The sequence below is a fragment of the Ornithorhynchus anatinus genome, chromosome 6, assembly GCF_004115215.2.
Source record: "Ornithorhynchus anatinus isolate Pmale09 chromosome 6, mOrnAna1.pri.v4, whole genome shotgun sequence".
In the NCBI taxonomy this organism is placed as follows: domain Eukaryota; kingdom Metazoa; phylum Chordata; class Mammalia; order Monotremata; family Ornithorhynchidae; genus Ornithorhynchus; species Ornithorhynchus anatinus.
In genome coordinates, this window is record NC_041733.1 from 21,230,878 (window position 1) to 21,247,042 (window position 16,165).

Sequence of the window (16,165 nt, forward strand, 5' to 3'; positions counted from 1 at the left end):
TTAGAACACCATTAGTAAGTGTTTAACGAATACTAATATTATTATTAAAGTGTGGTTACACTTTCAAATGTATGCTGCACTACATGGAAAGTCAATTCTTTGTGAAATTACTAGCAAGGCAGTTCATTTCCCAGCAGTCTTAAATTGGACATGCCTCATGACAGGGCTGTATTGCAGGGTAACCTGAATGTGCCTAAACACCTGCAAATCTTTGCAGGTACAGCTAACGTTTAGGAAGTAATGAGAGGTGGTGCTCCAGATGTCAATTAATAATGTTGGTATTTGTTAAGCGCTATGTGCAGAGCACTGTTCTAAGCGCTGGGGTCGATACAGGCTCATCAGGTTGCCCCACGTGAGGCTCACAGTCTTCATCCTCATTTGACAGATGAGGTCACTGAGGCCCAGAGAAGTGAAGTGACTTGCCCACAGTCACACAGCTGCCGAGTGGCAGAGTCGGGATTCGAACCCATGACCTCTGACTCCCAAGCCCAGGCTCTTTCCAGTGAGACACGCTAATTACTCTGCTGTCTCCTCAGACTCTCCCTAAATTGTTCCTGACTCAAGATAACTTCTTCTTCTTCGCTAACTCACTGATTCCCTAGTCCAGAATGATTATTGCTGGTTGGGGTTTGGGTTTTATAGATGGGCCTCTGCACGGAATTTGCGTGAGTGACAATCATTCATTCATTCAAACGTGTCTACTGAGCGCTTTCGGTAGGCGGGTACTTCATCTTGGGAAAGGTAACCAACTTGTCCTGAGACCATTCTCTACTGGGAAAAGTTCGGCCTGAACTTACCCCCTGGGGGTTGGAGGGATAGTAGCTTGTGAGTGAACTGACCCCCCAAACTGAAGGGAATGCTATTTCGAAGTTAGGAAAAAATACCAAACGTTGTTAGGGCCAAGTCAAATAGAAGCCCCTTTGAAGGAGCTGAAATCTCTCTAAGAAATGGGACCGTTGAACTCCGCCTGAATTCGTTTGGCTTTCTCCCTCGGATGGAGGGGTCACGTAGAAGGGCGGCTGCCTTACGTGGGAGGAGCTATCACTCCCTCCTTGAAGATCACCTGCTACTGCATTAGTCCAGTGTTTTGGTTAGTTTTGATTCTTTTTAATGGTCCTCGTTAAGCTCTATGTGCCCGACACTGTACTAAGCACAGGAGTAGATTAGACACAGTCTCTGTCCCACTTGGGGTTCGTTAGCCATCCGACCCAGAATGTGGGGGTTTAATAGTGATAATGTCGCGCTTGATGGAACCATGGTTGCCCTCCTTAATGCGACAACCAGTTTTTAAGAACGCATCATCTAACGTCCTTAGTTTTTCCTCTACATCTCTACCTTCACCTCTCTCAACTCATTATTGTCCACCTGTCTGAATTTATCCAAACCTCTCAAATCTACCATCCTCAAGGGTCAGTGGAAACTTCTGCCCTATCACTGTGGGATTTAGTGAATAATCCTGCCTGCGATGACTCGACGGACTCGAGGGGGAGACAGATATTAAAATAAATTACAGATCAATCCATCAATGGCATTTATCGAGTGCTTACTCTACGTAGAGCTCTGTACTAAGCGCGTTAGAGAATAAAATACAAGAGTTGGTAGACACATTCCCTGCCCACTGTGAGTTTACCATCTAGGGGGGAGGCAGACATTTCATTACAGACTTATTACAAATAAAATACAAGAGTCGGTAGACGCATTCCCTGCCCACTGTGAGTTTACTGTCTAGAGAGGCAGACAGACATTAAAACAAATTACAAGGGAAATGGGAGAGTATTAGGATATGTACCTATGTGCTGGGGGGCTGGGATAGATATTAAGTGTTTAGAGAAGCAGCGTGGCTCAGTGGAAAGAGTTTGGGCTTGGGAGTCAGAGTTCATGGGTTCGAATCCCAGCTCTGCCCCTCTTGCGCGACTGTGGGCAAGTCACAACTTCTCTGTGCCTCAGTTACCTCATCTGTAAAATGGGGATGAAGACTGTGAGCCCCACATGGGACAACCTGATTACCCTGTATCTACCCCAATGCTCTGCACATAGTAAGCGCTTAACAAATACCAACATTATTATTATTTAAGGGGTACAGATCTAAATGCAGAAGCAGGGCAGAAGGGAGGATGAATGGGGGAAATGAGGGCTCAGGAAAGCCTCTTGGAGAAGATGTGATTTTAGTTGGGTTTGGAAGGTGGGGAGTGTGGTGGTCTGTCAGATATGAAGGGGGAGGGAGTTTCAGGCCAGAGAAGGGCCGTGGTCAAGGGATCGACGGTGAGAAAGACAAGATCTAAGACTTTAAAAACAAACTGGTGGTGGCAATGATCTCTACAGATCCCACTATTTTCACTTCTCCATCCTAAAACACGACCATTTATCGCTATCTTTTGTCTCCCATCTTAGAGCCATCTACCTTTGACATAACAATTCTTCCAGTCCCATTACTATTCATATATTTTTAAAAGTTTTCATTTGGAGCCTCATGAAAGGCCTTTTGAAAAGCTAAATTTTCCCCTCTATTCATTTGCTTGTTGACCCCATCAGAGAATAAGGATAATAATAAAATAGCATAAAGAATTTACTGTGTCCCAATCACTGTTTGCAGTACTGGGGGAGATACAGGATAAAAAGTCAGATGGGCCGTGTCCCAGTTGGGGCTGGCAATCTAAGTAAGAGGGAGGAAAGGTATTTAGGCCCAGTTTTACAGATGAGGAAAGCGAGGCACAGAGAAGTTAAGTGACTCGCCTGAAGTCACACAGCAGGCAAGTGGTGTGGACCCAGGATAAGAACCCAGGTACCCTGACTCCCAATTCTGTGCTCTTTCCACTAGGTCATGCTGCTTTTCCAACAGATTGATGATGATATCTTCCCTTTTTAGAAAGGATTTTACCTTTCTTCCAGCAGGTTGTTTTTCTAAGTGACCTCCGATCCTAAACTACTACATTCTAGCAATTTATCTTGTCATCCCTCAAATTTGAATACCAAAGATTATGTTTTCAGATGGTAATTAGAGTGGGAAAGATGTTGAAGACCAGAAATGTGGAATGAAGTTTGGGAAAATGTAATCTACCAGGCTGCTTGAGAAAAAGGGCTGAGGTGTAATCTGTGACCTTTCAATGGTTTCACTTCTAGCTAGAGGGACAGGACATGACCCCTCAATTGATGTCCCCACCTTTCTCTTCCAGGTGAGGAATGGGAATTTCCAGATTAGTCAGAAAAGCAAGTGCAGCCCCAAAGGGCCAGTTTTGAAGTGGCCGTGGAGAAGGACAGAAGGCAGAGAAGGATGGAGTAGAAGATGGAGATAATCAGACGTTCCATGTGCTTATCTCCCACCTCATCTCATTTTCCCTGTGGGAGATACAGCCAGGACAGGCCAGATGCACACAAATGGGGCACACATTCTACGGGAGAGGGAGAACCGGTGCTGAATCCCCATTTTACAGTTGAGAAAACTGAGGCACCAAGAAGTTCAGTCGTATTTACTGAGTGCTTACTGTGAACAGAGCACTGTCCTACATGTTTGGGAGCACACAGAGCTGGTAGACATGTTCCCTGCCCACAATGAGCTTATAGTCTAGAGAGACATAATAATAATAATAATAATTGAGGTATTTGTTAAGCGTCTGCTGTGTCGGGCACTACTAAGCGCTGGATCACACAGCAGGCAAGTGTTAGAACTGGGATTAAAACCCAGGTCCCTTAACTCCCAGGCCCGTGCTCTTGCTACTGGGCCAAGTTGTTTCTGATCCAATTCTGGTAACTTGAAACAGGAGAGTTGAAGGCAGGCTCGAAAAAACTCAGGCTCCACGCTGGTCTTGGGAGGCCTCTCTTTTCTCATCAATAATATTGGTCCAGTGCTAGATTGTAAACTCACTGTGGGCGGGGACTGGGTTTATCATTTATCTACCAAGCGATTAGTCCAGTGCTCTGCACATAATAGGTACTCAATAAATAGAAATAAATGAATGAATGTATGGAGGGTGCTGTAGTAGGTCCTTCCTCCAGCTTGGAGGGGACCAAAACACTATGCTCCTGGCTCTCATCCCACTTAACTGGGCTTCTGTTTTAATTACTGATTCATCTCCATCCCCATATGTCTTCTGACGTTACTAAGTTTCTCTACTCTAGGCCTGCTTGGGGACCTCACCGGTTAACACGGTTTTAACATTATTATTATCAATTATATTTAATGAACGCTTACTGTGTGAAAGAACTGTACTAGGCGCTTGGGAGAGCACAATAGAACATCAAATAGTGTGGCGGGAGAAGCAGCGTGGCTCAGTGGAAAGAGCACGGGCTTTGGAGTCAGAGGTCATGGGTTCGAATCCCTGCTCGGCCACATGTCAGCTGTGTGACTTTGGGCAAGTCCCTTAACTTCTCGGTGCCTCAGTTACCTCATCTGTAAAATGGGGATTAAGACTGTGAGCCCCACGTGGGACAACCTGATTCCCCTGTGTCTACCCCAGCGCTTAGAACAGTGCTCGGCACATAGTAAGCGCTTAACAAATACCAACATTATTATTATTATTAATTGTACTTATTGAATGCTTACTATGTGAAAGCACTGTACAAAGCACTTGGGAGAGCACAATATGACATCAAACAATGTGGCGTGAGAAGGAGCGGGGCCCAGTGGAAAGAGCCCGGACTTGGGAGTCAGAGGACATGGGTTCTAATCCCAGGTCCAACACTTGCCTGCTGTGTGATCCAGCGCTTAGTAGTGCCCGACACAGCATGCGCTTAACAAATATCACAATTATTAGAGAAGCAGCGGGGCTCAGTGGAAAGAGCACGGGCTTTGGAGTCAGAGGTCATGGGTTCGAATCCCAGCTTGGCCGCTTGTCAGCTGTGTGACTTTGGGCAAGTCTCTAGAGAAGCAGCGTGGAGTCAGGGCTCATGAGTTCGAATCCCAGCTCTGCCACTTGTCAGCTGTGTGACTGTGGGCAAGTCACTTAACTTCTCTGTGCCTCAGTTCCCTCATCTGTAAAATGGGGATTAAGACTGTGAGCCCCACGTGGGACAACCTGATTCCCCTGTGTTTACCCCGGCGCTTAGAACAGTGCTCTGCACATAGTAAGTGCTTAACAAATACCAACATTATTCTCTGAGCCTCAGTGACCTCATCTGTAAAATGGGGATTAAGACTGTGAGCCCCACGTGGGACAACCTGATTCCCCGTGTCTTCCCCAACGCTTAGAACAGTGCTCGGCACATAGTAAGCGCTTAACAAATACCAACATTATTATTATTATTGGTTCCCCTCTATCTAATAATATTATTATTATCAAGCACATTCCCTACCCACCTCACTCCCTGTGATCCAAGCCTCCTTCACGTAGAAAGGCAGAGCGCGCATGCGCGCCCCCGGAGGGCGACAAGGACGGGCTCGCGCCTCCCGCCCTTGGAAGGGCGTAGCGCATGCGCGCTCCAGAAGGGGACAAGAGGGGGGTCTCGCGCTTCCCGCCCGTAGAAGGTTATAGCGCGCACGCGCGCCCCCAGAAGGCGACAAGGGCGGGCTCGCGCCTGCAGCCCGTGGAAGGGTGTAGCGCGCACGCGCGCCCCCAGAAGGCGACAAGGAGGGTCTCGAGCCTCCCGCCCGTAGAAGGTTATAGCGCACGCGCACACTCCCAGAAGGCGACAAGGGCGGGCTCGCGCCTGCAGCCCGTGGAAGGGCGTAGCGCACGCGCGCCCCCAGAAGGCGACAAGGAGGGTCTCGAGCCTCCCGCCCGTAGAAGGTTATAGCGCGCACGCGCGCACTCCCAGAAGGCGACAAGGAGGGTCTCGCGCCTCCCGCCCGTGGAAGGGCGTAGCGCATGCGCGCTCTAAGGGGCGACAAGGACGGGCTCGCGCCTCCGGCCCGTGGAAGGGCATCGCGCATGCGCGCTCCAGGGGGCGACCAGGGCGGCCTCGCGCCCGTGGGAGGAGGTAGCGCGCATGCGCGCCCTCAAGGGCGGGAAGGGCGGCCTGGGGCCTAGCAGTCGTCGAAGGGCGGTGCTTGGCGGGCCTTGGACCCGACAGGGAGGCCCCGACCCACCCGGGGGCCCGGCCGGGGTCGGCGGACAATGCCCGAGCCGCGCACACAGGTCACAGAGGGTCGGGGATGACAGCATAAAATGCCCCGCGCCGGGGCCGGGGAGGCCGGGGGGCAAGGCGGCCGCAGCTGCCCCGGCGCCTCAGCCGCCCGCCGCCTCAGGGGACGAGAGGTTGAGGTGAGTGTCCGCCCCGCGATCGAGCGCCGCACTGTGTGCGGGGCACTGGGCGAGGGGATGGGGACGAGCCCCGCCCAAACAAGGTTTTCCCTCCTCAAAACCCGTGGCTCAGTGGAAAGAGCATGGGCTTTGGAGTCGGGGCTCCTGAGTTCGAATCCCAGCTCCGCCACTTGTCGGCTGTGTGACTGTGGGCAAGTCACTTCACTTCTCTGGGCCTCAGTTCCCTCATCTGTAAAATGGGGATGAAGACAGGGAGCCCCACGTGGGACAACCTGATTCCCCTTTGTCTACCCCAGCGCTTAGAACAGTGCTCGGCACATAGTAAGCGCTTAACAAATTCCAACATTATTATTAAAACCCTACTTAAAACTCACCTCCTCCAAGAGGGCTTCCCAGACCGAGCTCCCCTTTTCCCTCTCCTCCCTCTACCACCCCCCCTTCACCTCTCCGCAGCTTAACCCTCTTTTCCCCCCATTTCCCTCTGCTCCTCCCCCTCTCCCTTCCCATCCCCTCAGCACTGTACTCGTCTGCTCAACTGTATATATTTTCATTCCCCTATTTATTTTGCTAATGAAATGTACATCGCCTCGATTCTATTTAGTTGCCATTGTTTTTACGAGATGTTCTTCCTCTCGACTCTATTTATTGCCATTGTTCTCGTCCGTCCGTCTCCCCCGATTAGACCGTAAGCCCGTCAAAAGGCAGGGACTGTCTCTATCTGTTGCCAGTTTGTCCATTCCAAGCGCTTAGTCCAGTGCTCTGCACAGAGTAAGCGCTCAATAAATACTATTGAATGGATGAATGAATGAAACACGGGCTCAGGGGCCAGAAGGGGGGGAGGCGGGCAGCCAGAGGAAAGAAAGACGGGCATCAAAATCAACAAGAGCCTCCCCTTCTCTGTGCAGCCCCAAATTGGAAAGAATAATTGTTCCCCATTCGGTGCATCTGTTAGAGAAGCAGCGTGGCTCAGTGGAAAGAACCCGGGCTTGGCAGTCAGAGGTCATGGATTCCAATCCCGCCTCTGCCACCTGGCAGCTGTGGGACTGTGGGCCAGTCACTTCACTTCTCTGGGCCTCAGTGACCTCATCTGGAAAATGGGGATTAACTGTGAGGCTCACGTGGGACAACCTGATGACCCTGTCTCTCCCCCAGCGCTTAGAACAGTGCTCTGCACATAGTAAGTGCTTAACAAATGCCATCATTATTATTATTCTTTGGGCCTCAGTTCCCTCATCTGTAAAATGGGGATGAAGACTGGGAGCCCCACGGGGGACAACCTGATGACCTTGTATTCCCCCCCAGCGCTTAGAACAGTGCTTTGCACATAGTAAGCGCTTAACAAATGCCATCATCATCATTATTATTATAAGAAGTATCCCCATTTTTACAGATGAGGATCCCGAAGCACAGAGAACTTGCCCAAGATCACAAAACAGCCAGGATTAGAATCCTGGACTTTTGACTTCCACTGGCTTGTTCCGTCCAACAGGCCATAACACTTTTATAAACACTTAAGTATTCATAATCTCTAGTACATACCTTACATAGCCTATTTATTAAGCAAAAGCTCATGTATATGTCCCTTTTTCTTTCTTCCTCCTATGTGGAATACATTTTATTGTCTGTATCTCCCACTAGATTGTGAGCTTTTTGAGGGCAGGGATTTTATTTATTAAAATTTAATTAATTTAATTAATTTGATTGTACTCTCCTAAAGTGTTTAGAATTCATTCAATCATATTTATTGAGCACTTATTGTGTGCAGAGCACTGTACTAAGCGCTTGGAATGTACAATTTGGTGTGAGCCCATTCTTGGGCAGGGATTGTCACTATCTGTTGCCGAATTGTACATCCCAAGCGCTTAGTACAGTGCTCAATAAAAACGACTGAATGGAGACAATCCCTGCCCAACAACGGGCTCACAGTCTAAAGGGGGGAGACAGACAGCAAAACAAAACAAGTTGTTATGCATCAATTCTATCAAAATAGATAAATTGATTCATTCAATAGTATTTATTGCGAGCATTTACTATGTGCAGAGCACTGTACTAAGTGCTTGCACTGTACAATTCGGCAAGAGATAGAGACAATCCCTGCCCAATGACGGGCTTACAGTCTAATCGGGGGAGGGAGACGGACAAAAATAAGACATCATCATAGATATATATACACATCATTAATAAAATAGAGTAATAAATAATATATACACAAGTGCCCAGTACGCTGTAGGATCTCAAATAAATCTAACTAATGGTAAAAATCATCTGTTTTTCGAGGCACCTGGCACATGTAAACAAGCAAACACCTAAAAATCATCCTACCGCTCTGTTTCCTACACCGTGTACTTCCCTCTGCTCTACCGCCTCTTGCTGAGAGTGCCTTCTCTAAACTTCCTGGGGTAGGTTACCTCTCTGACCCTTTCTTTTGCACCCGTAGCCCATCAAGTACTTGATGCAGCAGGTGGTAAGCACTTGGAACTGGTTACTGCTGGGAGTTGTGCTGGCCCAAAGAAACGTAACAGACAATTGCCTGATCTGTTAAATTTGAACTTAACCGAGTCCTTTGCACAGTGCTTGGCACATACTAAACCCTCAAATACCATCATTATTATGACTAGGAGGAGAGTTAGGGATGTCAGATTACATATCCTCCACCATTAGGATTTTCTAGAGGAGTGAAACTCGTTTCCGAGTTTCTATACGAGTAATCGCTCTCGTTCGAGGAGCAGCGTGGCCTAGAGGAGCAAGGGCCTTGGAGTTTGGGGACCTGGCTTCTAATCCCAGCTCTGCCAGTTGTCTGCTGCGTGACCTGGAGCAAGTCACTTAACTCTTCTGGGCCTCAGTTTCCTGCTCTGTAAAATGGAGATTCAGTGCCTCTTCTCCCTCCTACTTAGACTGTGTGGGGCAGGGGCTGTGTCTGACCTGATTAACTCGGTGTTTAGAACAGCGCTTGACGCACAGTAAGCACTTGACAAATACAGTAATAGTAATCATTCTGGGAAAAGTTTCTGGGGTTGGAAAAGCTTAAAGGTACGGGTGTCCCGCTTCTTGGAATCCGGTTCAAGAAGGGACCATCCAACCTCCGGGGGTACTGTAACCATCTTCTCCTTTCCAGTTTTCTTTGAAGAGAAAAGAAACAGAACATGAGCAATGAATCGATGCTGCCTTACTACACAGCTGCTAGCGGCCGGGCGACAGGCATGTTCAACACCTCCATGGGGGAGCTGCAGCGACAACTGTACAAGGGAGAATATGATCCGTTCAAATATGCCCCCATGTTTGAAAGTGATTTTATTCAGGTAACCTGGCTGCATCCACACCAGACTCAGCTGCAGTGGGAGTCCGGTTGGGAGACCTGGGCGCTGATAGAGTAGAAACCTAGTGCCACGTATTAGCCATAGAGAGAAATCTGAGCCAATGAGGGTGGTTGGGGAATTCTGACTGGCTCTTTGTGAATAAGGCAGGCTTGGACCTAGTGCAAAATCTAGTTTCCCACTACCAGGACTACTAAGGGAAAGGAGGTAAGCGATGTGATGTAAGGTTGTCCTGGAAGGAAAATTATTACCATTAAGTGGTTTGAGAGCCTTGCAGAGTGAGACGCAATCAATATCCATCGGGTGAGGAGAGGAGAATCAGTTGTGAAAGGATCACGAGTGAAAGAATAAAGTGAAGGGATGGGTGAGAAACTTAATAGAAAAATGTCCATTTTAAAGAGAGCGTAAGACCGTAGACCGGTTTGAAGCGCAGAGCCTCCCTCCTAGAAAGCTGTAATTGGAATGGCCGAAGAAGTAGCGTGGACAGGGGATGTAGAGATGAGGATCCTCAGGGGAGCTAAAGACTGTATAATTACACCTCCTCTCTTCCTGCCCCCATGTAGGGTGTTCTTGTCTTGAGCCATAAGGGGAGAAGGCCGTAGAGGCACCTGGTCAAGAGGTCAGGGAACGGCCGAGCTGTGGAATGTGGGTGGTTCGTGATCTCCGGGTACTTCTCTTTCCCTGTCCTGGCTGCAGATCAGCAAGAGGGGGGAAGTGATTGACGTGCACAACCGCGTTCGCATGGTGACGGTGGGCATCGCCTCCACCAGTCCTGTTCTTCCGTTACCGAACGTCATGCTCCTGGCCCGGCCCATCGCAGCCTCAGATGATCCACAACCCCCTAGCCGCTTCAAACACCGCAAGTCTGCCAAGACCCTGGAGCTCACCAGGTAATGAGTCCCCCTACCTGTCCCCTTACCAATCTTTTGACAAAATAGAGGGCACAAGGAAAAGTGCTCTTCTTTCTCCTGTCCTCTCCTCTAACCCTATGTAGTCACCTATTTTGCCGTGCCGTGCTTTCCAGTGGGGTGCTCTTTCGCTGCGGTACCCGGGAATGAATGAGGGGGGTTCTAGGCACCCCATTTGCCCTTAGGACATTGGTTCCCCTCCTTAGGAGCAGAATCTGCTTGAGGGCGTGAGAAGTCAAAGGTAGGTAGACCACGTTCAGACAGACTGGGTATTTCCACCCTTAAACAGCATTTCATGAGGCACCAAACTGACCTCTTTATAGCACCCCCCAGGAAGAGAAGCTCTGACTCCCAAACTGATCCTAGAAGTAAGGGAATGCCCTTGAGGCAGAGGAGAAAACCAGCTTCTGTACCCACTTGCTTCCGACTTCCTGAAGACGTGATAGGCCAAGGGATGGTTCCCAGTTGATTGGTGAGACCGCCTTTTTCTTTCCCTCCCCCGCCACCCCGGGTGCTCCTTGCAGACTGCTTCCGTTAAAGTTTGTGAAGATCTCCATCCATGACAGTGATAAGCAGCAACTGCGTCTGAAGCTTGCCAGTGGTCGGTCCTTCTATCTGCAGCTGTGCCCCCCATCAGATGCCCGGGAGGATCTCTTTGCCTACTGGGTGAAGCTCATTTACCTCCTGAGACCTCCCCTGGAGGCGTACAGCAGCACCCAGGACGGCCCGGTCGGTGATACTATCGAGGTGCCCATGCTTACCACGGAGGAAAAGAGGAACGAGGAGATCATGGCGGTGAGAGAACGAAGCCAGGTGGAGTAGGGTGTGGGGATTTGAATCACCACCAAGAACATTCTCTGGGCCTTAAATTGGCAACCGTGGCAAAAAGAGGCTACTGATAGGCTTTTCTGATTTTTCTCTTCTTTGACAAAGGCACAGGGCAGTCAGTAGGGGCAGGGGCCACTCCTCTTAACCCAGAGAAGGAATTTCTATGGGACGTTCCCTGTAACTCAGATGAAGGGATATCTGCTACTTAGTTCTGCTCCTTGCGGGCAAGGAAAATATCAACCAACTCTGTTGTATTGTACTCTCCCAAGCGGCTAGTAGAGTGCTCCGCCCTCGGTAAGCACTCGGTAAATGCCACTGATTGTTTCTGGGTGGGAAGGGATCCAAAGTTCTGGGTGTGTGTTTCTAGGAAGTGATGTTGCCCCCCATTTTGGGTCAGCTTAGGAACAAGCGAATTGTGGTTCTTGTACCAAGAGGTTACAGAAAAAGGATGGCGCTGGACGGGAGGGGGGCCATTTTTGATAACATGTGAACTAACGGCCTCTTGCTTTTTTGTTGCTCTCTCCTTCTCCCCAGCCTCTGGTCGACGATTTAAGCTACGGACCAGGGAACGAGGATAGGGTGAGCCTCAAGAGCCTCCACATGTTCCCAGAGGCCATCATCAGGGATGAGGTGCACGAGCTAGACATAGTAAGTTCAGCTGCCCCCAGTGTGGCTGGAGAGGAAGGTTCCCTGCGTCACCCGTTTGAAGAGCCAAGTGAGAAGTATCCCTCACTACAAAGGAGCACTACCCTGAGCAGCCCGAAGGAGGAGGGAGAAGCAGAGGATCCGAGGCAGGAAACGTGGGCCGAGCCACCCTCCGATCTGCACCTTGGTCCAGAGAGGGATCTGGGTGAAACCCTGGAATACAAGAAGTCCTCTGTGCTCCAGCAGAGTGATGTGTATAGCCTGGAGGAGGATGGAGCAATCAAGAAACCTCCATCCTTGAAGAGCCAAGGGTACGGGAGCGAGAAGGAGAGGCCCCTGGTGTCATCTTTGAAGAGTGACGGCTACATGAGCGAAAGGGATGGAAGCCAGAAACGCTCCCCCCATCAGAGCCGAAGGTTCAGAAGCGATGAACGATCCTCTGTCCGTAGCCAGGGCTCCAAAGGCCAGAAGGAAACCAGTCAAAAATCCTCCAGGACGAGTGAGAAGAAACTAAGCAAGAGGTCTTCCTCTCGTTCGAAACGGAGCCAGAAGAGAGAGACCAGCCGCACCCCCTCTTCCCACAAGGGCGGTAGCCGCAGCCCCTCGGCCCACAAGAGCGGCAGCCGCAACCCTTCGACCCACAAGAGCAGGAGCCACGATCCCTCCTCCAAGGAGTCCAAGTACGTGACCTAGGAGGGGAGGATTTTCCTGTGGCGAGAGATCATCAAATACGTCGTGAAAAATATTCCTCTGACTGGGAAAGACCATTTCCCAATAGGAGAGAGCACCTTTCAGGAACAGAAAGACTTCGGGAAAAGTAGGGCAGTTATGTACTGCTGGTTTTGCTCTTCTCTGCTCATCCTGAATCCAGAAGGATTCTGGTGAAGCGGGAAAGGGGGCAGGGGAGAACTGAGAGCAGACAGGCAGCGAGGGGAACACCCCACAAGCTAACATCTTGGGCTTTTCTCCTCGTTCTCGATTTCACCAAGGGGGTCCAGAAAGAATAGTAGAGTAACAGATCTGCCCAAGTTTCCCCAGCCTAGCTGCTCCTGTTCAACGGGGTAGAAGCAAAGAGGAGAGGGGAAAGAAGGAAGAGAGAGACAGCAATGTCTGGGATGGGTGATGTTGGGGGTTAGAAGGTTGGGATCAGAAAGGGGTAAGTTGGAGATGGTGAGGTTAGCGAGGGGTGGGGATGAGGAGCTGCCGACTTGAGGCAGCGCGGATACTGTTGGAAGCAGGAACTACGGGGATATCTATGTTAGGTTCGTCAGGTCCTTGGGCAGCGAGGCCGAGTGAGGGCTGGGATCGGAGGATCTGGCTTCTAATTCCATTTCTACTGCTTGCCAGCTGCGTGACCTTGGTCAGGGCACTTCACTTCTCTGGGCCCCAGTTTCCTTCTCTGTAAAGTGGAGATTCAGTACGTGCTCTCCCTTCTACTTGGCCATGTGAGCCCTATGTGATGACCTGGTATCTACCTCAACGCTTAGTACGGGGAGAAGCGGCGTGACATAGTGGCTAGAGCACGGGCCTGGGAGTCGGAAGGTCATGTGTTCTAATCCCAGCTCCGCCACTTGTCTGCTTTGTGACCTTAAACAAGTCACTAGACTTCTCTGTGCCTAGTTCCCTCATCTCTAAAATGGGGATTGAGACTGAGCCCCATGTGGGACAGGGACTGTGTCCAACCCGATATGCTTGTGCCAATCCAGTCCCTGGCACATAGTAAGCGCTTAACAAATACCATAATTATTATTATAATTATTACAGTCCTTGAAACCAGTAAGTGTTTAACAAATATTAAAACTAGTGGTATAAAATCAAGGGTTAATACTGATATAATAGTCAATGTCCACGGAAAGGGAGGAGCACCTGGATTTCTTATTAATTCTAAAATTACTGGTGAGGGGCAGGGTCACAGCAAAAGTTGTCATTTACTAGTAATGGGCAAATCTGATTAGGCACTGAAAGATGACCCAACACAAAAAAATATGCATTTTCTTTTTTGACCCCAGACCTCAGATAAAAATCAGTGGCCTAAAATAGCTTTTGGAACCTATTGGCTCTTTTCAAACATACATCAGCCACCTTCCTGGAGACCATAAAGAGAAGAGAATTCCTTCCTGTTTCTTTATCCTAAACCTCTCCCAAACTGCTTATCACCTGCAGCTTCCTTTAGACCCTTACCTGCAGATTTAGAGAAAGTGGAGATACCCCGAATCTGTCCCCTCTCCATCATCAATCAGTTGTATTTATTGAACGCTTACTATGTGCAGAACACGGTACTAAGTGCTTATCATGCAGGAAGTGATGCCTGAGAATACATGCTTTCCCTTCTGCCCCGAGCCCCATAGTCCTTCGAGATAAATTCCTTCCTAAAACTTAACACAGAGAAAATTTGTTTCTGGTTGCCGAAGATGCCTCTTTTATTAGCTCTCAGAGGTGGAGCTGCTGTTGTCTAAGAAAACCAGAGAAGGTGACTTTCAGGGTCAAAAGATGACTCTTTTAGGCTATGCAAAGCTGAAGCAGCGTGGCTCAGTGGAAAGAGCACGGGCTTTGGAGTCAGAGGTCATGAGTTCAAATCCCAGCTCTGCCACTTGTCAGGTGTGTGACTGTGGGCAAGTCACTTAACTTCTCTGTGCCTCAGTTACCTCATCTGTAAAATGGGGATTAAGACTGTGAGCCCCACGTGGGACAACCTGATTCCCTTGTGTCTACCCCAGCGCTTAGAACAGTGCTCTGCACATAGTAAGCGCTTAACAAATACCAACATTATTATTACTATAATTGACTACGGGAGCAGCCTGGTTTTTCCAACTACGTATTTTCTTATTGGAAACTCTGAGTGAAAGAGATGATGATGGATACCTGATCCCCAGCACCTTCCATAAATTCCTGCTGACCTAGAATGTATATTTAGAAGGCTTGGCTTCAAGAAGGTTACTAACCTCACAGAGTTGCTTAATCCTCACTTAACCTTTTCCTGAACTAGAGACATCTCCAGGCACACACTTCCCGTTTTACACAAGTGTTCCTGGCTCAAGAACACTTGGTCTTTAAATCTGATGAGAATGCCATAATATTGCTAGAAAGAAGTCATTTTACCTGATGTCGTTTGCTACATTTATTTTTCAGGAGCTCTCACAAATCAGGGAAGAACAAATCAACAAAAAGTTCAGGTAAGGGAGCCAAATTTCTGTTCTTCTCAGTTCCCATTACACCTTTTTTCTGAGTGGTGGTAGAAATCCAGTTACCATTAGCTCCCCTAAGGTATGCCTCTGCCTCTGACACCCTAAATCTGGTGTGATTTGTAGTCCAAAGCCCCCAGGCTGTTCCTGAGATTTTACCCCCTTAAGGAGGGATTCAGTGCTGGTGCTCGGCCCCATTTAGCCCCGTCCCCAAGTTTCCAATCCAGGCAGGCAGTGGGAGGGAGGAGGAGAGGGAAGAGGGCGTGGGACTCCTGAGTGTTCCTAGGACTTTTGTCCTCAGAATTCATTCTGTCTGTCCTAGAGTCCAGAACATTTCTAGGAATGGGACAGATGGAAACACCAAAAATACAAAAATGGAGGATGCTCCCAGTGTCATCCGAGTATCTTTGGCCACCTTTCACCCTCACCTCCCCATGTTGCCAGCTGTTTTGCTTACTCTGGAGTACCCATGGTGTGAATTTCTGGATTAGGTGCTGATGATAAGAGCCAATAGGGTGTTTACTGAGATATAGAGAAAAAGTTCTTGTTAAGGAAAAAATACAGAAACACAGCTTGGATTGCCTATTGGTCTCTCTCTCTCCCTTTTTTTTCCTTCTCTTCCCTCTTGCTCTTGGGCCTGCCCCACCTCCCAGATCGCCTCAGTAAGAAGCCCAGCAAGATCGGATCCCTCATTCGATCCTTCTCCAAAAGCAGTCAGTCTTCGAGGAAGGAGAGCCAGCTGTCTAGCCGTAAAAGCAGAAATCTACAAAAGGAGACATCCAGAAGCCAAAATTAGGGCACCAAGACCAAGGATGTGGGGAGATTCTAATTGGAGCCGACACCAGCTGACCTAAGCACCCTGACAAATGGGGAAATTACAAGAGCTCAGAGTTCAAGAGTAAAATGTGGAAACATGGGGAAAATCACAAGATTTCCGAGTTGAAGAATAGAAATGTGGGATCGTGGGGGAAACTTCTGAGAGCTTAGAGTTTAAAAATAAAATATGGGACCCTGTTTAAACCATTCTGCTGTTAGTAGGACCTTCAATCCCACCCCCCTTCCTGGGTTTTCATTCCCAATCTCCAGCTGCA

General features: G+C 49.0%; 1 protein-coding gene across 2 annotated transcripts; it reads left to right on the forward strand.

The window, feature by feature from the left end:
• Positions 1-6,116: 6,116 nt before the first annotated feature.
• On the forward strand, positions 6,117-16,097 carry LOC103170676 (protein FAM71A-like). 2 transcript variants are annotated; one of them, XM_007669685.4, is made up of 8 exons: positions 6,121-6,197; positions 8,475-8,596; positions 9,313-9,496; positions 10,208-10,401; positions 10,944-11,214; positions 11,782-12,572; positions 15,022-15,065; positions 15,728-16,097. In XM_007669685.4, the coding sequence occupies exons 3-8, from the start codon at positions 9,341-9,343 to the stop codon at positions 15,868-15,870; spliced, it is 1,599 nt and encodes a 532-aa protein (XP_007667875.2). In that variant the 5' UTR covers positions 6,121-6,197; positions 8,475-8,596; positions 9,313-9,340; the 3' UTR covers positions 15,871-16,097. The 2 variants fall into 2 exon arrangements, with proteins under 2 accessions (XP_007667874.2, XP_007667875.2); XM_007669684.4 differs by lacking the exon at positions 8,475-8,596 and having other exon boundaries at positions 6,117-6,197.
• Positions 16,098-16,165: the final 68 nt, after the last annotated feature.